The 18,082-nt window shown below is 30.2% G+C and overlaps 1 protein-coding gene across 1 annotated transcript in view; it reads left to right on the top strand.

The window, feature by feature from the left end:
• LOC113388016 (negative elongation factor A-like) overlaps positions 1 to 8,050 on the top strand; it is a 9,384-nt gene extending 1,334 nt beyond the window's left edge. The window contains exons 2-9 of the mRNA XM_026625426.1: positions 67 to 244; positions 1,433 to 1,521; positions 1,616 to 1,715; positions 2,423 to 2,575; positions 4,543 to 4,956; positions 5,908 to 6,056; positions 6,905 to 7,004; positions 7,827 to 8,050. Coding sequence (XP_026481211.1) covers positions 67 to 244; positions 1,433 to 1,521; positions 1,616 to 1,715; positions 2,423 to 2,575; positions 4,543 to 4,956; positions 5,908 to 6,056; positions 6,905 to 7,004; positions 7,827 to 8,050 — 1,407 coding nt within the window. The remainder of the gene's footprint in view (positions 1 to 66; positions 245 to 1,432; positions 1,522 to 1,615; positions 1,716 to 2,422; positions 2,576 to 4,542; positions 4,957 to 5,907; positions 6,057 to 6,904; positions 7,005 to 7,826) is intronic.
• Positions 8,051 to 18,082: the final 10,032 nt, after the last annotated feature.

Below are 18,082 nucleotides of genomic sequence, written 5' to 3' on the forward strand. Positions count from 1 at the left end.
GGGTATATATATATATATATATATATATATATATATATATATATATAAAATCTGTATTCTTCTCAGGTTGGTCAACAACAACCGCCTATCAAACATTTTACATTGAAACGTAAACCAAAAAGTGCTGCATTACGTGCAGAACTATTACAAAAATCAGCAGATGCCGCAAGTTCTGTTAAAAAAGTTTCTGCTCCCACAGTACCTGTTAGAAGTCGAGGAATGCCCAGGAAAATGACTGATACAAGTAAAATTATAGCACTATACTTTATGGCATATATTTTTTATAATTATTATTAGTACATGTTAATAATTTATAAACTACTTATTAACTTCCCGTAGGGTAAGTTATAGTAATTGCAAAAAAATCGAAAATGAAAATTTTTATATATCTTTACGTTTCAGAGGTTTCTGAATATTTTGGCTTACCTTAGGAAAAATGGATGTATGTGTGTGTGTGTGTGTGTGTGCGTAGTATGTATGTGTGTGCGGATACAAATTTTTGTCGACGATTTCAGGAACACGAATGAAGCAATTTGAATAATTTCAAAAACATTCGATCCGTATTAGTATTAGTAGGTCTAGCCGTTAAAGATATGGGGCAAAAAGTGCCAAAAACGGTACATCAGTTTTTAATAGAACTTTTACTTGTATTGACAAGATGAAGATTTGATCAAATTTTTATAAGGGCAGGTTTAGCGGTTTCGGAGATATAACGAAAAAAGTAAAAAAAATGCCATTTGGCGGTCAAAAATGATCATTAGACATATGCACATCAAATTATCAGATAATTTATAGAGATTTTAACAATAAGTAAAAATTTTTTTACATTGCTATGGGTTCCGTACCAATGTTTACCCGTTAGACAGCGACGCGGCGCTTACGCGCTTTATATTTTGTCTCTATGCATTTAAAGCAGTACGATTGCTTTGAAAAAAAGTTCAGATCTTCCAAAATATGTCAAAATATAGAAAACATTTTTTTTTTAAAAAAATTTTTAAAAAATAATTTTTTTTTTTTAATTTTTTTTTTTTCAAAAAAAAGTTATTTTTTGTCCAATTTATAGTTTCTCAAAAATCTTATTTTTTCGAAGTAAAATTTTTTCAAAAATGTATCGTTTTTAAAAGATAATAATTTTTGGTACGGGAAGTTCCAGCAATTTGCCTTAAGGCACGATGCCCTAATTGCCTTAAGACAGAATTCCACTTACAGCTAGTTTATTTTGTTGTTAAGATAAACTTATTATTTACCACAATGTTAGTTTAAAGACTTTGGTACGAGCGGCAAGTTTATTTGACGGCCCCGGATGGCCCTGCACAGCCGATCCTCACTTACCGCTTATGGACGTTTCGTAAACAGTAGACGCTGTACCGAAGCGGTTAATAGATAAAAAATCTATAAAAGAAATTTGTAATAAAGTTCTTTTCTTTTATAGCTCCATTAAAAGGAATTCCGAGCCGTGTGCCTACCGGTGGTTTCAGATCACCCCCAACCAACAGTCCGTCTGCTTCAAGACCCCCAATGGTAAACAAAACATTTATAAATTTGACAATAAGCTAAAATAAATTTGAAAATAATATTGAGAAAACGATCTCATTATTTATATTTAAAATTGTAGGTTAGAAATGCTGGAAGGAAGGATGGTGGTATCAAATTGTTAGATATTACAGAACAGCCTTTAGGTTACGCTGCTGCTAAGAAGAGGAAACGTATGCAAGGTAATTAGTCATTGATAGAAAAGTAAATAAGTAAGAATGAAAATTAATAGAAAATGCGACGGAAACTGAATTAAGATTTTTTTTAACAAAGCATGTAAAGGTCAATTTCAAGGTTGTGAATGTACTAGTTTTTAAAAAAAAAAATTGGTCACAGTGAACATTTGAAAAACAAAAATGATTAATTATTTAATTAAAATGATATAAACCATTGAATTGATTCATAAAAACTTAATTATAAATTTAATTAATTACTGGTAGCTGTTGTTATAAGTCAGCTTTCTTTTACAAAAAAATTGTGCAGTGTTTGCTGAACAGCTTTTCTTTCTTATAGCAATTGAAATTTATGGCTATAGTCTGAAACACCATCTTAAAAGTTCTTCGACTACTAGAATGCTTTTTTTTAAAAAAAAAAATTGTCAATGAAACAAATTGCTTTGAGTACTTGGATAATATTTATTGGCAAATTGCAATTCAAGTTACAATTATAGTTTTTCATTAGAGAATCTTAGTTGTGCGATACTTGCAATTTCTTTATGCCAATCTCTTTCAATCTTAACAAGTTTCAAACAAATTTAGAACGAAATCGCCATTTCGAAAGTCTAACAGCGCCCAATGTAATTCGGTACCAATTAAGCATCGACGCGAATCCGAAAAATGCTTTTCTTACTAATTTTTAATATTTTTAATAAATTGCAATATATTTTTAGAATTAGAAGAACAAAAGAAAGCATCAGAATTGGCAGCTGCTGCACAGGCTGCAGCGAGTGTTGCCGATAGTACCCCCGACTATGCAGCTGGCTTGACAAGTACTGTTGTTTTTACGCAACCAGCAACTACACCAGGAATGACAGTAAAAGAACGTGAGTAGTTGTACCAATATTTATGAAATTAGTAAAATAGTTATTCAAAACTTTGACATGAATGACAGAAATGGAATGATATATTTGGCAACTGGGAAGAAATGGCTCAAAAAATCTATGTACAATCATAGTCGGTATGTTTCACAAATACCTTGACAGCTGTGTTTCAGATATCTGATTTTTTTTAAAAGCGTATAAACTTTTATTATGAAATGATAGTTTTGGCTGATCTTATAAACTTTAATAATAGTTTATTTTTGTGCATACTGTAATATATTTATCAACTTCCCAGAGAAGCATGCTTTTGCCTGAAATTTTGATTTTCTAATTTGTGTTTCTCGGCGTTTCAAGTCATTTCTATGTATGCAAAATTACACTTTTCATCAATATTGCAAGTGCAGTGCAATTTATTCAAAGTGACTGCATCAAAGGGTTACTTCGAGTAGTTTTGCGCGATGATCGGCTGAATTTTTTCTTTTCAGTTAGCAGATTTTATCAACCTTTTTGCAAAAAATCCCAAACTTATTTCAAAAATTTCAAAACCGTATGAAAGATATCAGTTGGAAATTGTGCTGATTAGTTTTTGGTAATGATCGGATTTGTAAAAAACAATTACAAAGATATTTAAAAATTATTTAGTTAGGAAGACTTAAGGTTGAAATATATTTTCAAAAATAAAAGATAAATACTTTTGCATAACTAAAGCATATAAAACATTAATCAATAACTTGGGTCATTTGATTGCGTTTTTATTTAATTTATCTAAACGGAGAGCTTAATGTCAAGTCGTTGACTTTATATGACAAATCAATACTAGTACTACATATCAATATCGTGTTGAAACAAATCAGTCCACTATTATAAAGATTGCTATTGTGTTATTGTTGTGAAATTGTCATTACTTGCATAATTAAAAGTTACATGTGATTTACGGGCCTGGTTTTACACAATTGTTTCAAAGAAAATTTCATCTTGAGTGGCTTATTCTTTTATTTTTCGTTTTTTTTTTGATTATTTATTTATTTATTTAGCAATATATACATTTCCATATCTCAATCAGACAGGGGTGCCTGGTATAAGAGATTATGGATTGCTTTATACATTTATACATAGCCTATATATATAAATATTTATCTATTTCATATTACTTTATTTTAAAATTTAATTTCTGATAACATTTAAAATCTGTGCTACTACATATGATAAAATTAAATCTGAATCTATTGAAAAACTTATGACCTCTAAAACACATAATTTATTGTCAAAATTAAGTATCAATATTTCACAAACGACTTTGCAAACAATAATTTGATTGAATTGGGATTATGTGAGTAACTCTAATGATTCAATTGTATTCAAATTCTGGTGCCTTCATGGTTTAATTCTTTTTTAATTTTTGTATTTATGTTAATTACCGTTACACGCGTTTTATATTTTCTTCAAATCAAGCGCAAAGAATCTACACTTATAACAAATTATAAAATCTTTTGTGGTTATTTTTTGTTCTACAATTAAACATTTATATATTTTATATATATATATATATATATATATATATATAATTAATTTTTTTAATATGGTTACAGATATAAGTTTGTTTGAAAGATATCAATTGGCAATTGGATATAGCATTTAGTTTTTAGTGAAAGCGAAAATAATAGATTAGTCTTTTGTAAAAGCGAACACGTTATTTTCAAAACAAACGGTTAACAAATTTTATTGTCACGATTTTAAAAGTTGCTAAATTTTAATTCTTATTAAGTCGTACATTTAACAAATCGGTAAATTTTTATTCACTTTGCCAAAATGCCATTTACACAGAGTATTTTTTAGTCTGTTGCAGTAAACTATTGCAATAAATATTTTTATTAGTGAAGAAAATTTTGAGCACTAATAATATCAGGCCTTATATCTAAGTTTTTTATGTATAATGACATATAGAAAATTGTTATAAAATTTATTTCCAGCTACTACGCCTTCTTCATCAAGTTCGAACACGACATCTTCCACATCCGGCACATCATCTACAGGCAGCTCAACATCTACCACAACCGACACGTCCACACCTTCCAGTTACAATCCAAATGGAACGCCAAACAGAACGCCTTTCACTGGCGAAAGTCCTTTGGCTCATTCAAATATGGGACAGACCCAACAGACTATAATTCTCACACCCAGTTCCATTCGGCCACCGAATCTATCAGAGGATTCTGCCAGTCCGAGCACACCTGTAAATGAAATGCGTCATAAAGTAATTGTGGCATCACCGTTGGCAAAAGGCAAGACGCAGACCGTTATATTGGCTAATTCAGGAGTTTTGCAGAAGAATGTGCTGCTTGGGGTGCAGAAAGGCCATCAACTTGTTTCCAATTTACAAACAGGTGAGTTACTAAATAGATAACTTCTAGAAATGTTATTTATGGTTGTGGAACCAAAGTTCTAGGTTGCTCTTAAGGGGGTCTTCCTATGTGATGAGTTGAAAAAATTGAATTTTTTTTTATTTCATATTTCGGTAGATTATACCTTTAAAAATAACATATTAAAATTTCAAATCGATATCTCAAATAGTTTTTGAGTTACAGCCATTTAAAAAGTATACATATAGTATATAGTACAACGATCATTTTATCTTTAAACGCGTTTTTCTCAAAACTGTGTTTTTCAAACTTGTCTCCATTGTATCTCAGAAACGGCTGGACCGAATTACTTGAAATTTACAGGGCACACTCAATATATTTAAACGCATGGAATGAACTATTATCAATCAAAAATTTCAAAACTTCGATTTTTTATAGCAAAAAAACAAAAAAAAAACGCCTAATTTGCAACTTTTACTTCAAATGTCTATAAAACATCCAATTTTTTTTATATTCATTTGATTGTAATTCATTATGTGCTTTTAAGCCTACAAATTAAAACGCCTTTTATTTTTTTTGGTCAGATAAGCCGATCAGCCGGAATCGTGGAGACAGTGGGAGCTCTTTTTTTTGAGGGGGAGGGGGTGTTTAGAGCGCTGTAACTCTAGTTGGACTAAATTTTTTTAGCTGAAATTTTATATTTATACTGTCCAAATATGTATTAATAAATGATAAAAAACTTGAAGCTCTAACTATTTACTGGTCGTAGAAAAAATTTTCTAAAATATCCCTAAAAAACAGGCTGTCACATAGGAAGACCCCCTTAACTCATAATTTTCAAACTACATGTAGTTTTATTTTCTATTTTTTTTATGATAGTTACGATCAAAACTATTACTCTATTTCGGCTTGTAACGTTAAAAAATCAGTACTTCTTTGAAAACGTTAATCTAAAGTAATTTTTGTTTTTTGCAGGTTTGAATAATAGCACGAATGTTCCTGGTATATCTAGCTTGCAAAATAATTCAAACCCGCCAGGATTGACCCCTACGAATATGCCGAGAGTTGTTAAATTACCAAACCAGCAAGCTCAGCCTGCGCAGAGGAAAGGATTATCTCTTACGGTAATGATGTTTAATTGTTCATCTAAATCGGTTTGAACAATTTTTATGAAATTTTTCAAACTCCCAGAGCAGTAAGGGTTGGACACCGCTAAAAAAAATAATTTTTTGGACCAATATCTTTTATTTTTTTATAATTCGGTATTAAAAACAAATACAGCCCTTGATTTTCATTTTAGTAATCGAGCAGTTATTCATTCCGCGTTCAGTCAATGAATGTTTTTGACTTAATTTTAGTTTAGATTTTTTTGTTTTTATGAAAAAGTTTAAATTGTTAAATTTAAAAAAAATATTAATTCTGTTGTCCAATCAAAACGTTATTTTGTAATTTTGAGACCAATTTTCTTTATTTTATTTTTTTATGTGTAATTTAAAAATACATACGTCTCTAAATTTTCATTTTCTTATCCGAAACCCCTATTTGGTAATCACTGAATTTTAATTCTGATATCCTTTTACCACAAAACCTTATTTTATAATAGTAATTTTTGTAGTGTAATAATTTTTTATCTAGCTTGATAACTGATCAACAACTTACTTTTGTTGTGAACGTTTTTCACGGAATTTTGATCAAGGTTCTTTTGAGCATGTAGAATGGCTTAAATTTATCCACACTATCCTCTGAAACATTTTCAAGACAATTTTTAAGTAATGGCTACAGAAAGATACCCTTTTTACCTTTGATAAAACTAGAATATCTTTTGACGGTCTTTTTAAGTGTTTCTGGTTCTGCATTTCCATTCATATGCCATAAATAATTTGTTGTAAGAATATTTTGGAATTTCTTTGTGATTGTTTTCAATATTCATTCTTCAGGAGTTTGAAACTAAAACTATTCGTTTTTCTTACAGAAGCCACAAATGTTGGAGGCACAAGAAATGTTTAGCAAAGCCAACAAAGTTACGAGACCAGAGAAAGCTTTAATATTAGGTTTTATGGCTGGATCTAGAGGTAAATAATTAATTCTTATATTTGTATAAGATATAAAAGTTTAGAATCGAAAGTGAGAAAATTTGCATATCTTCATATTTCAAATGTGCCACTTGATCCGTGTTCCCGAAATCGTCGATGAAAATTTGTATCCTTATATAGATACACACATACATACATTGTTTCTAATGTATGCCAAAATATAAAAAAAATTATTTTCGATTTTCGTTTGATTACTATAACTTACCCTACGGAAAATAATCGTCATTTTGCGGTCAAATATGGTCATTTGACATATGCATCTCAAATTATCAGATGTTTCAAGAAATTTTAATAAGTACAAATTTTGTTTACATTTATATGGGTTTCGTCATGGAGACTTTTTGCTTTATAGTTTCAAGACATTTTGAATAATTTAACATAGAAAATTTGGCCTTTAAAAACAAATTGATAAAGACTTGCTTCATTAGTTTGGGGCGAAAATTGGCGGACCGTTTCTTTTATAATTAGTAAATAAGTGCAAAAAGTATTTTGAAATTGTATTTGTTATAATTTATTTTATTTGTATTATTTAATTGTTATAAATATGTTTAAAGTTGTAAAAATGGACCATACTTAATGTATAATATTTTGTTCATCAATTATTTGCAATAGTTTCTAAAATCACTTAAATTCATTCATTATTTCTTATTGATTACTTTCACATGCCGGAAGTTCAAGCAACTTGTCTGAAGAATAATGCCACCTGCATCTACTTCATCAGTTTCAATGGGCATTTAATCATTTTTAATTCAAAATTTTGTCAATGATAATTGTTGATTTATCTCATCTTTTCTCTTTCAGATAATCCATGTCCTGATTTAGGCAATATAGTAACAATCAAGCTCTCTGAAATTCTGGAAAATGTACTACAAGAAGACGATACTTACAAAGCCATGCTCGTGGAGACACATTTCCAAATGAATTATGAAAATGGAGAGTGGGAACGAATAAAAAAATATCGAAGAATAGACACCAACGATGCTAAAGTTGTTCACCAAGGGCAAGGAGAGAGTATAGCCCTATAGCCTTTGAGAAATTCTAATAGGACATAACATTTTTGATACATTAATATTTGAGATTTTTTGATCATTGTATTATGATAAGATGCATTTAGCAGAAAGTCTTGAATGCGTTTATGCAAAAAGTATTGCATTTGTTTAGTGCTTGTATGGTCAATACCAAACTCGAGTGGCTTAATCATTTTTCTAATAAAATTTCTCTTCACATAACAATATTGTAAATAATCAAACTTTGTAAATCTATATTTATTATTTATGCAAACAATGTACCGCCACATGTTTATTAGTTATCAATATGAAATTTTTATTTATATATATAACAAAAACAGACATATAAAAAAATACAAAAGTGGTGCTAATATTCAGAATTGATTTACAAAGCCTTATGATAACACCTTTGATTTTTGAGCCGAATGAGAGCTTTTTTTATAATTATAATTATAAATGGTATTGATCGTCCTTGTGACATTAAAATACTAATAGTTAAATTAATATTATTTGTTGCTCACTATAATGAGATAGCTTGAAAAAGCGTATGAATATTTGTTCAAATCATACTTACTACTTCCAAATACATATTTAAAGGACAAAACATTATCACGAGCTATAAATTAATGATATAACAAATATATCACCGAGTTAATTGAGTCCAATTTATGTAACTGCTATAAGTGTGCGCATGAAAAAATGTGTGCGAAATGTGTATATTATTAATATATGTTATAAATGTAAATAATTATATTATGAATAACGTTAATTGATATTTAAGTTGTAAATGAAAATGTTCAATCTAAAAGTCTGGAATAGTTATATAATGTACTCTGAGTTTTGATATGTGGATATATATAGAAATATTTAATTATGCAATTGAATGGAACCAAGTCTAAATAAAGTTATTTTTGTTGTATAAACTTCGCTTTATTTCTTAAAAATTTGGTTTGTTTAATTCACTGTGCTCTTTTGCTAGAATTTTACTGTTGTTTTATCAATAAAACTGTTTAAAAATATTCAATTCAAAAAATATTCTCAATTATTTTTTGCTTTGTAGAACATGTATCTTATACAAGATGTCAATGTTTTTTTGCTTATAATTTAGTGTATAAAGACCGAAAATGAATATTTTTGCTCATTTTTTTTGATAATTTATATATATAGTATAATCTTATTTTTCAAACTGATCCTAATAAAAACGGCTAAGCCAGAACTTCTCATGTTTGTTCAAGGGGATTTCCAGATAATATATAGTTAAAATGAAATAGTTATAAATTCAAATATTCAATTTAAATATTAGGCTTGCAACGAACAGTATATTCCACCTGCCTCCCTGACCAAATATCGAAAATTCGGCAAACTATTCAGCGAAATTTTAGCACCAAAAATCGTTTGTTTTAATGTAATCACTGGTAATCACTATAATTTTAACTTCCCGTAGGGTAAGTTATAGAAATCGCAAAAAAACGAAAATGAAATTTTTTATATATCTTTACGTTTCAGAGGTATCTCAATATTTTGGCATACCTTAGAAAAAATGGATGTATGTGTGTTTGTGTGTGTGTGTATATGTGTGTGCGTGTATGTATGTGTCGACGATTTCGGGAACACGGATGAAGCAATTTGAATAATTCAAAAAACATTCGATTCGTATTGATAAGGAGACGTACTGATTAGTTTTTGGCGGAGGCAGGTCTAGCCGTTCCGAAGATACGGGGCAAAAAGTGCCGAAAACGGTAACTCAGTTTAAGAGAACGGAGCGTCCGATTTAAATAATTCAAACAACATTTTATTTGTATTGACTAAATGAAGAACTTTTTAAAATTTTTGGAAAGGCAGGTCCAACGACTTTGGAGATATGGAGGAAAAAGTAAAAAAATGAGCCATTTGGCGGTCAAAAATGAACATTAGACATATGCACATCAAATTATCAGATATTTCATAGAGATTTTAACTACAAGTATAATTTTTTTTTCATTTCTATGGGTTCCGTACCAATGCTTATGCGTTAGACGGCGGCGCGGCACTTGCGCGCTTTGACATTTCGTCTCTATGCAGTTCAAGCAGTACGATTGCTTTGAAAAAAAAGTTCAGAATTTCCAAAATATGTCAAAATGAAGAAAACACTTTTCTTTTCAAAAAAATTTTGTTTTCAAAAAAAAAATTTTTTTTAAGAAAGTAATTTTTTGTCAAATTTATAGTTTCTCAAAAATCTAATTTTTTCGAAGTAAAATTTTTTCAAAAATGTTAATTGTTTTTAGAAAAATAATAATTTTTGGTACGGGAAGTTACAGCAATTTGCCCTAAGGAACGATGCCTTAATTGCCTTAGGACAGAATTCCACTTACAGCTAGTTATAGTAATATATATATTACTGGAACGGTGATTTTTTAGCGAGGTGTTGTTAGGTTTGCGACGACTACTCGATTACAATTTTGTTCCGGCATATTAGACACTTTTTATGTTATTTAGCCGAAAACCGAATATTTAATTCAAGTTATAGCCAAACTAGTGGTGTATGGCATCGTGCCTTAAGGCAAATTGCTGTAACTACTACGAAATTTATAAGATTTAAAGTATATAAGTGAGCTTTAGAACTTTAGCCAGGATTAAAATTAAAATTTTAAAATTTTCGATTTTCGGCCCATTACTGCAACTTACCCTACGGGTAATAATAATAAATTTGTTATAGCTAAAATTGATAATTTGTATTGTTGATACTGCATAAACTATTTAAAAATTGATGCATTCGAAATAAAATTTGTTCATTCTAACAATAAGCCCGCTTAATTAGATTTTGTATATATATAAAACATTCATAGATAGATAGATCATGATAAGTTTTCACATTTTTTGTGATTTTGTTCTATAATATTTATTCATAGACATTTTTGTTGACTGATTATTTTTATTCTTCGAACAGGGGCGTAGCGTGCCTTGGCGGGGCCCCGTATCAACATTTGTTTGGGGGGCCCCTCAAGACGAAATTTTTTTTACAAAATATAAAAATACATAAAATTGGAAGAATATTTATTTATCATTCTTATTATTTATCTATCTAATTTTCTTTCATTTTCTGATTTTTTTGCAAATGATTCCAGATATACATTCACTTTCTTTGAACTTTTTGAAAAATTAAATTATTTAATGATCTTTAAATTTTAGAAAGATTTCTGTCACTAGGAACATAGGCTAGAGCGGGGCTAGTTGAGCATAGGGGCAAGTTGAGCTATCGAAATATCCCGAAAACTATTCACCGTCCGTTTAGGCATAATAAGGCAGAAAGATAGAGGTTTGGGAGAAATAAACATCCCGCGATCACTAGTGGCCGCTGGACAAATGAGTGAGGCTCACGGGCGTTTTGTTTATTTTGAGACCAAAAAGTAAAAAAGTAATTCATCACGAGTTTTTGTCTGGTTTAGTCAAATATTATTTATTTTTAATCTGGTAAATGTTATTCTTCCATATAATTATAGTACTTTTAATATGCACAGAGATTCTAGGTATAATTCTCACGTTTTTTTTATAAACTCACTTTTATTTTGAAATTCCGAGTTGGGGTTAGTTGAGCTTAGTTGCTAAACTTGTTTTGTCACTAAAACAATTACCATTAACTTCCAGAAATTAATTATTATTTTTAAGATTTATGCTAAGTCTATGAGTAATAATATAAAGAAATAATTATTTTAAACAAAAATACTGAATATAATGGTAAAATAATTCCTAAGATACGATATTGTTTTGTTGATTCTACTTTTCGTTAATTATTCAAAGAAAATTACTATAAGTTTTGTTTTCTTTGTCAATAAAGACTACAAATATAGAACTGGTTATTAAAAATTTATGTTATTTCATCACTAATCGACATTGAACCTATGATTTCATTATACTTTCTTAGTGCTCAACTTGCCCCACCTATGGGGTACATTGAGCATACTTGACTTTTTGCATTTAAACAGCTGTAGCTTTGAAATTTTACTTATTACCAAAAAATAGTACTAACACTTTTGTTAAGCGATAAACAACAAATCCATTAAGCCGTATAGCAATTAAACTACATCCGTTTAAGTAAAAATTTGCTCAACTAGCCCCGCCCTACCCTACAGGTCTGGTAGACATTTCTGTCCTAAAGTTTTTTTGTAATTTTTAATTAGTTTCAATTTTAAAAATTTCTTTTAGTAGTTGCGATTGTAACTGGAAGGGCCAAGAAAAAAATGCATGCTGTTATATTTTTTTGGGAAAACTGGATGCAAGCTTAATAACATATCCATCACATTTTTTAGATTTTTGAATTCAAACCTATTTCTAGAGCCATCAATTGGTCATGATCTTATGAGATATTTTTATAGTATTTATTTACAGTATTCAGTCGACAGATTTTCGGAAACGTTTATTCATTCTCCATTTCAAAAAGACTAATGTTACTATTTACGTCACAAAGTTTTTGAAATCTTTGTTTGGTTTGTAAAATTAATATATCCAAACAGCAATATTATACATTAAAATAAGGTTTCGGGTCCAAAATTCTCTCATCTTGTGATAACTCATCATAATAACTTGTAATAACTCATCATAATGACGCTTCATTATCTTTTATCTTTTGTTCTTTGAAATAGTTATTGAAATCCATCTTTTTTGCAAAATATTTTGTTTTCTTTAGCAAACTAATACACTAAAATTTCATATTTTAATCACAGTCTATTCAAAAGATTACTTAATAACAGGGCCGTGCCTGACAGGCGTTCATTGCGTGCACCGCACGCAGGCGGCCGAAATTAAGAGGCGGCCAAATCGTTACAAGTTGTTTACTGGGCAAAAATACAATCGGTTTGTTTTCGAAGTAAAAACAGTTTCTCTAATCTAATCTATCTAAAAAGAGTTTCTCAGAAATAAGAATGTATAAAAACTGATTAGGTTGTTGTAGTATTTATATACCTAGTCATCAGGGCCGTGCCTGGCCAGCGTGCAGTGCGGGTCGAGAGGCGGCCAAATCAAAAAAAGAACAAATTTAAAGGCGGCCATAACAAAAACCGGTAGAATTAAAAGTCTGATGAATTAAATGGCCGACAAATTGAAAGACTGCTAGATTAAGGGCGGCCAACTAAAAGTCCGCTGAATTCATTCGCAGCCGTATTGAAAATCCGCTGAGTTAAAGGGCCACAGTATACCGTGTGATTAAAAACATGGTTCATATTATAATCAGCCGAAGGCGGCCGTATTAAAACCGAAATCGTATCAAAAGCGGCTTTTTTTATCTATCATATAGCCCACAGAGTAGCTCCAGGAGGACTTAAAAATTTTAATATTACATATTATAATAATGCAAGTATACTAATATATGATACAACAATACATAACAATATAATTCATAACAATACATAACACAAAATAAAAGAAACTATCAAATACTTAACGGTAAAACTAAATTATTTATGATGGAAATAACATATTCGCGACAAAATATCAAGATTAACTTGTACAGATGGCAATTAATTGTTTTGCTGAAGTATTGTGAATATCGATATCTTTATTAATTGAGTTGAAATTAGAGGACATTAGCACTATAGGTGAGTTTAATAGAGCATTAGTCTTAGGAGTAGGATATTTGAAAAACATTTGAGTTCGTGATGAGAGTCTAGGAACGTTAAAGGATAGTTGGTCTAGAATTTGAGGACAATCTATGGCATTATTACATAGTGGAATATTATTACATTATTACATATGCAGGAACAAAATACTATCAGTGAAACGACGTGTAGCAAGAGATGTTATGCAAAATGCATTAAGTAAAATATTGTGGTCGAAACCTCGTTCAGGGTAAATTTTGTGCGTTTTAAAATATAGATATTTTAGAAATTTTCTTTGAACCTTCTCTATCGCATCTGAATTATTGCTATGGTTAGGATACCAAATAATCGATCCATACTCCAGCTTTGAACGTACAATTGCGTAGTATATGCTAATTAGTGACAAATTAGATTCAAATTGTTTGCAGTTTCTTAATATTATTCCTAGTGATTTTTGCGCCTTGCTACATATGTTAGATATGTGATCTGTAAAAGTCAAACTAGAATCAAATACAATGCCTAAGTCAGATATTTTATCACACCTTTCTATGCAGGTGTCAGAAATTTTATAATCAAAATGCGTCGGAACGCGCTTGTTTGTAAAGCTAATAATTTTGCATTTAGAAATATTCAGATCCAGTTTATTTTGAACACACCAGGAGTGAAATGAATTTAGTTGAGACTGCAATACTAGGCAGTCACCTATTGAGTTTATTTTAAGATATAACTTGAGATCATCTTCAAACAATAGATGAGGACAATTAATTACTTCCGATATATCGTTAATAAAAATATTAAATAAAAGAGGACCAAGGGTGGACTCCTGGGGCACACCCGAGCTGACAGTTGCAAAGTTACTTAAAAATCCGTTAAGAAAAACAAACTGTTTACGATTTTGAAGATAGCTTTTACAAAAAATAAGTAAGTGAAGTAATAAAACCAATTTTAGATAATTTAGTAAGAAGAATATTATGATCTATTTTATCAAAAGCTTTACTAAAATCAGTTTAAATTACATCGACTTGTCCGTTAATGTCAAGATTCTCAGCTAGAAATTGTTTAATACATATTAGATTAGTAGTTGTGGAACGAGCAGGCATGAAACCAGGTTTTATCGATGGAATTAGTTTATTAAATACAATTTTTTCAAAAACTTTAGCAAAATTTGATAATAAAGATATGGGTCTATAATTAGTAATATTAGATGGGTCGCCATGTTTAAAAATTGGTACTATACGCGCGATCTTCCAAGAACTCGAAAAAGTGTTTATACTTAAGGACAGATTAAATAAAAATGTAAGTGGATTACAAAGCGTAGTTGAACAATCACTCAAAAGAGCTTTGTTTCCAAATTATTAATAAGTGTATAAACTTGGTGTAAAGCGTAACTCCGCCTTAAAACAAGATGCATGAATTTTTGAACACGTGTAAATAATCTACTTAACTATAAATAAAATATTAATTCATGAGTGCATTGCAATGTGAAAAACTATCGCATATTATTCAATTTTGTACAAAGTTTCTAAACATGTTAGTTATTTTTTATAAATGGTTTCAAAATTAAATATTATTGAACAAGAAACAAACGTATGTTCATTAAAAACATGATCTAAAATCGCACAAAAAAATTGTTAAAATAACTGAGAAAATTGTTAAAATAACTGAAACAACTCAACCGATCATTGACAAAAACTAATCAGCACGATTTTCAAATAGTACCTTTGAAATGGTTTTGGAAATTTCAAAATCGATTCACGAATTTAGACTATGGACGAAAATTTTTTACACTTTTGACAATCCTAAAGAAACGGCTCGGTCGATCGTGAAGCAAAAGTAACCAGCACGAGTGCTTATCGAATGTCATCGATTTTTCAAATAGGATTGCGCATTTTTATAAAAAACGTAGACTAAAGATGAAATGCCTCACGTAAAAAAGTGCAGCTCATTTTTTCAAACTGAGCTAATATTTTAAAAATTAAAACGACTTGTAAGGTGGAAATATTTAGTTATATTTAAGATCATGATCTCTATCGGCAAAAAAGTTTTATAAATATCATCGTCAAAATATATTAATATGAATATTTAACAATTAAATAAATAAACGATTCGTCCGATCTCTTAAAACTAATCAGCACGATTCTCAAATGATATCTTTCAAACAGTTTCCGAATGTTTGAAAACGATGCAGGATTTTGGGCTAAAACATGCACGAAAATTTGTAAACTTTTCTGTTGATTAGAAACGGCTTGGCCGATTGTTGCACTAAACTGACAGACGGTAGTCGTTATCTAGTTACATCAAATGACTTAAATTTTTGAAATCGATTTACCCGGTTTTCAGAGAAAACGTTGACAAAAAATTAAAAATTGGCTCGTATACACACTTTTTTTTAACTTCCCGTAGGGTAAGTTGTTTTTACATTTCTCGACGTTTGGAAGGTTTCTGAACATTTTGGCATACTTCAGAAAAAATGGATGTGTGTGTGTGTGTATGTATGTATGGATACAAATTTCTAGTCACGTTTTAGGGCGCACGGATCAACCGATTTGAATGGTTCAAAAAACATTCGATTCTTATTGATAGGGAAAAGAGCTGATTAGTTTTTGGCAAAGGCAGGTTCAGCCGTTTCGGAGATACGGAGCAAAGAGTGCAGAAAATAGAAATCGAATTTTTGAGAGAACGGAGTATCCGATTTGAATGATCTAAAAAACATTCAATTAGTAATGATTGGGAGAAGTGTTTATTAGTTTTTGGCAAAGGCAGGCCCAGCCATTTTGAAGATACGGAGCTAAATATGTAAAAAATGGTAGTTTTTGAGAGAACTAAGCGTCCGATTTAAATGAAAGAACTTTCTGCTTGTCTTAACAAAATAATTGATTTTGGAAAAAAAATGTTGTTCCATTTTTTTTTTTAGTTTTAGTTTTTCTTGTATATCGAAAATAATTCAGATTTTTATTCTGACTAAAGTTCTAATATAACTTAAACAAAAAATTTTAAATTAGCAATTCAGTTTATATACTTCTTATAAATATTAGACAATGTTACAATATTTATAAAAATCTATTTGAAAACATTCAGTATTTCTCGAACATTTCGTTACGGTACGGGAAGTTCCAGCAATTTGCCTTAAGGCACGATGCCATAACTGCCTCAAGACAGAATTCCACTTACAGCTAGTTACAAATTTGGTCTCGAACGATTCAGAATGACTAGGAACATAGAGAAAATATAAAAATTACAAGTCGAGAACATATTTGATATTTTCCTATTATGTTATTTTCAAGGGCGGCCAAAAAATTCTCGCACGCAGGCGGCCACATACCCAGGCACGGCCCTGCTTAATAAAATGCTAGTTTTTTATAAGTCATTACTGCCATATTGTGAAATTTTAGAAATGAAACTAATAATTTGAAACAGTGAAAAAAGAAATCTGAAAATGATTTAGTTGATCAGATTTATCAAAATCTAACTATACGCGTCATGCAGACAATTCAAGTAGTAACAAAAACAAATATAAAAATGTTATAAATAAAACTATAAAAATTCCAAATTCCAATTTTCGATGAAGAATGTATAAACTGGATTAGTTTTATAGATTTGTTGACAAGAATATTAACTTATCGCATGTGCAAAAACTTTACTAATTGAATTGATTGCTAGAGCTTGCAGAAATATTGCAGCGGAAATTCTTTTAAAGCGTTAGCTTACATGTTAACGTTCAATACCTCTCGATAACAAACGAAAATGCAAACTACATTAAAATTATTCAATTTTTTAAAAAATTGTTGTTTTCTGATTGCGCTCGTTGGGGGCCCCCTGGCTCGGGGGCCCCGTATTTTTGATACGCCTGATACGGCGGTGGTTACGCCCCTGTTAAATCACCACGATCGACTATTAGTAATCGGTTTCTTTTTTTTTTGTTAAAATTACAGCGCTGAATCTCCGTTCTACTAATGATATAAGTATGATGACGGAAATGCAATCAGAAATTTTTCAATGACATACCAAATTTGTGGGAAAGCCGTCGGGATTTCTTTTTGCAGCCAGAATTGTTGGTAGTCTTAAGTTGGTAGTACTTCCTAATGGATCAAGATTTTCGGATTCACACTTCAACATCCCGCGCGAAGTAGATATGTTGATAGGTGTTGATACGTATTTTGAAACTTGAAACTTTACGTAACGAAAGAATTATTCTAGGTCGCGATAAACTTATTTTGCAAAACACGGTGCTCGGGTGGCCAGTTACGGGTAGATATCAAAGAAATATTATTAATAGCAAGGCAAGTAATAATCATATATCCGTCACAGAATCTCTTACAGAATTTAGTAAAGTTACACGCGTTGAAAAGTTGCACAAATGGTCGACTCACAAAGAAAGTGTGAACCATCGTTTTCAGAAAATTTTGATGTAATTATGGTACTGTTTGCGCACCATTTCTTGCACATACACGTTTAAACATAGTTAATGTTTAAAATTAAC

Source organism: Ctenocephalides felis, unplaced genomic scaffold, assembly GCF_003426905.1.
Source record: "Ctenocephalides felis isolate EL2017-DRISC unplaced genomic scaffold, ASM342690v1 CF-g0.4_SCAFFOLD_00845, whole genome shotgun sequence".
In the NCBI taxonomy this organism is placed as follows: domain Eukaryota; kingdom Metazoa; phylum Arthropoda; class Insecta; order Siphonaptera; family Pulicidae; genus Ctenocephalides; species Ctenocephalides felis.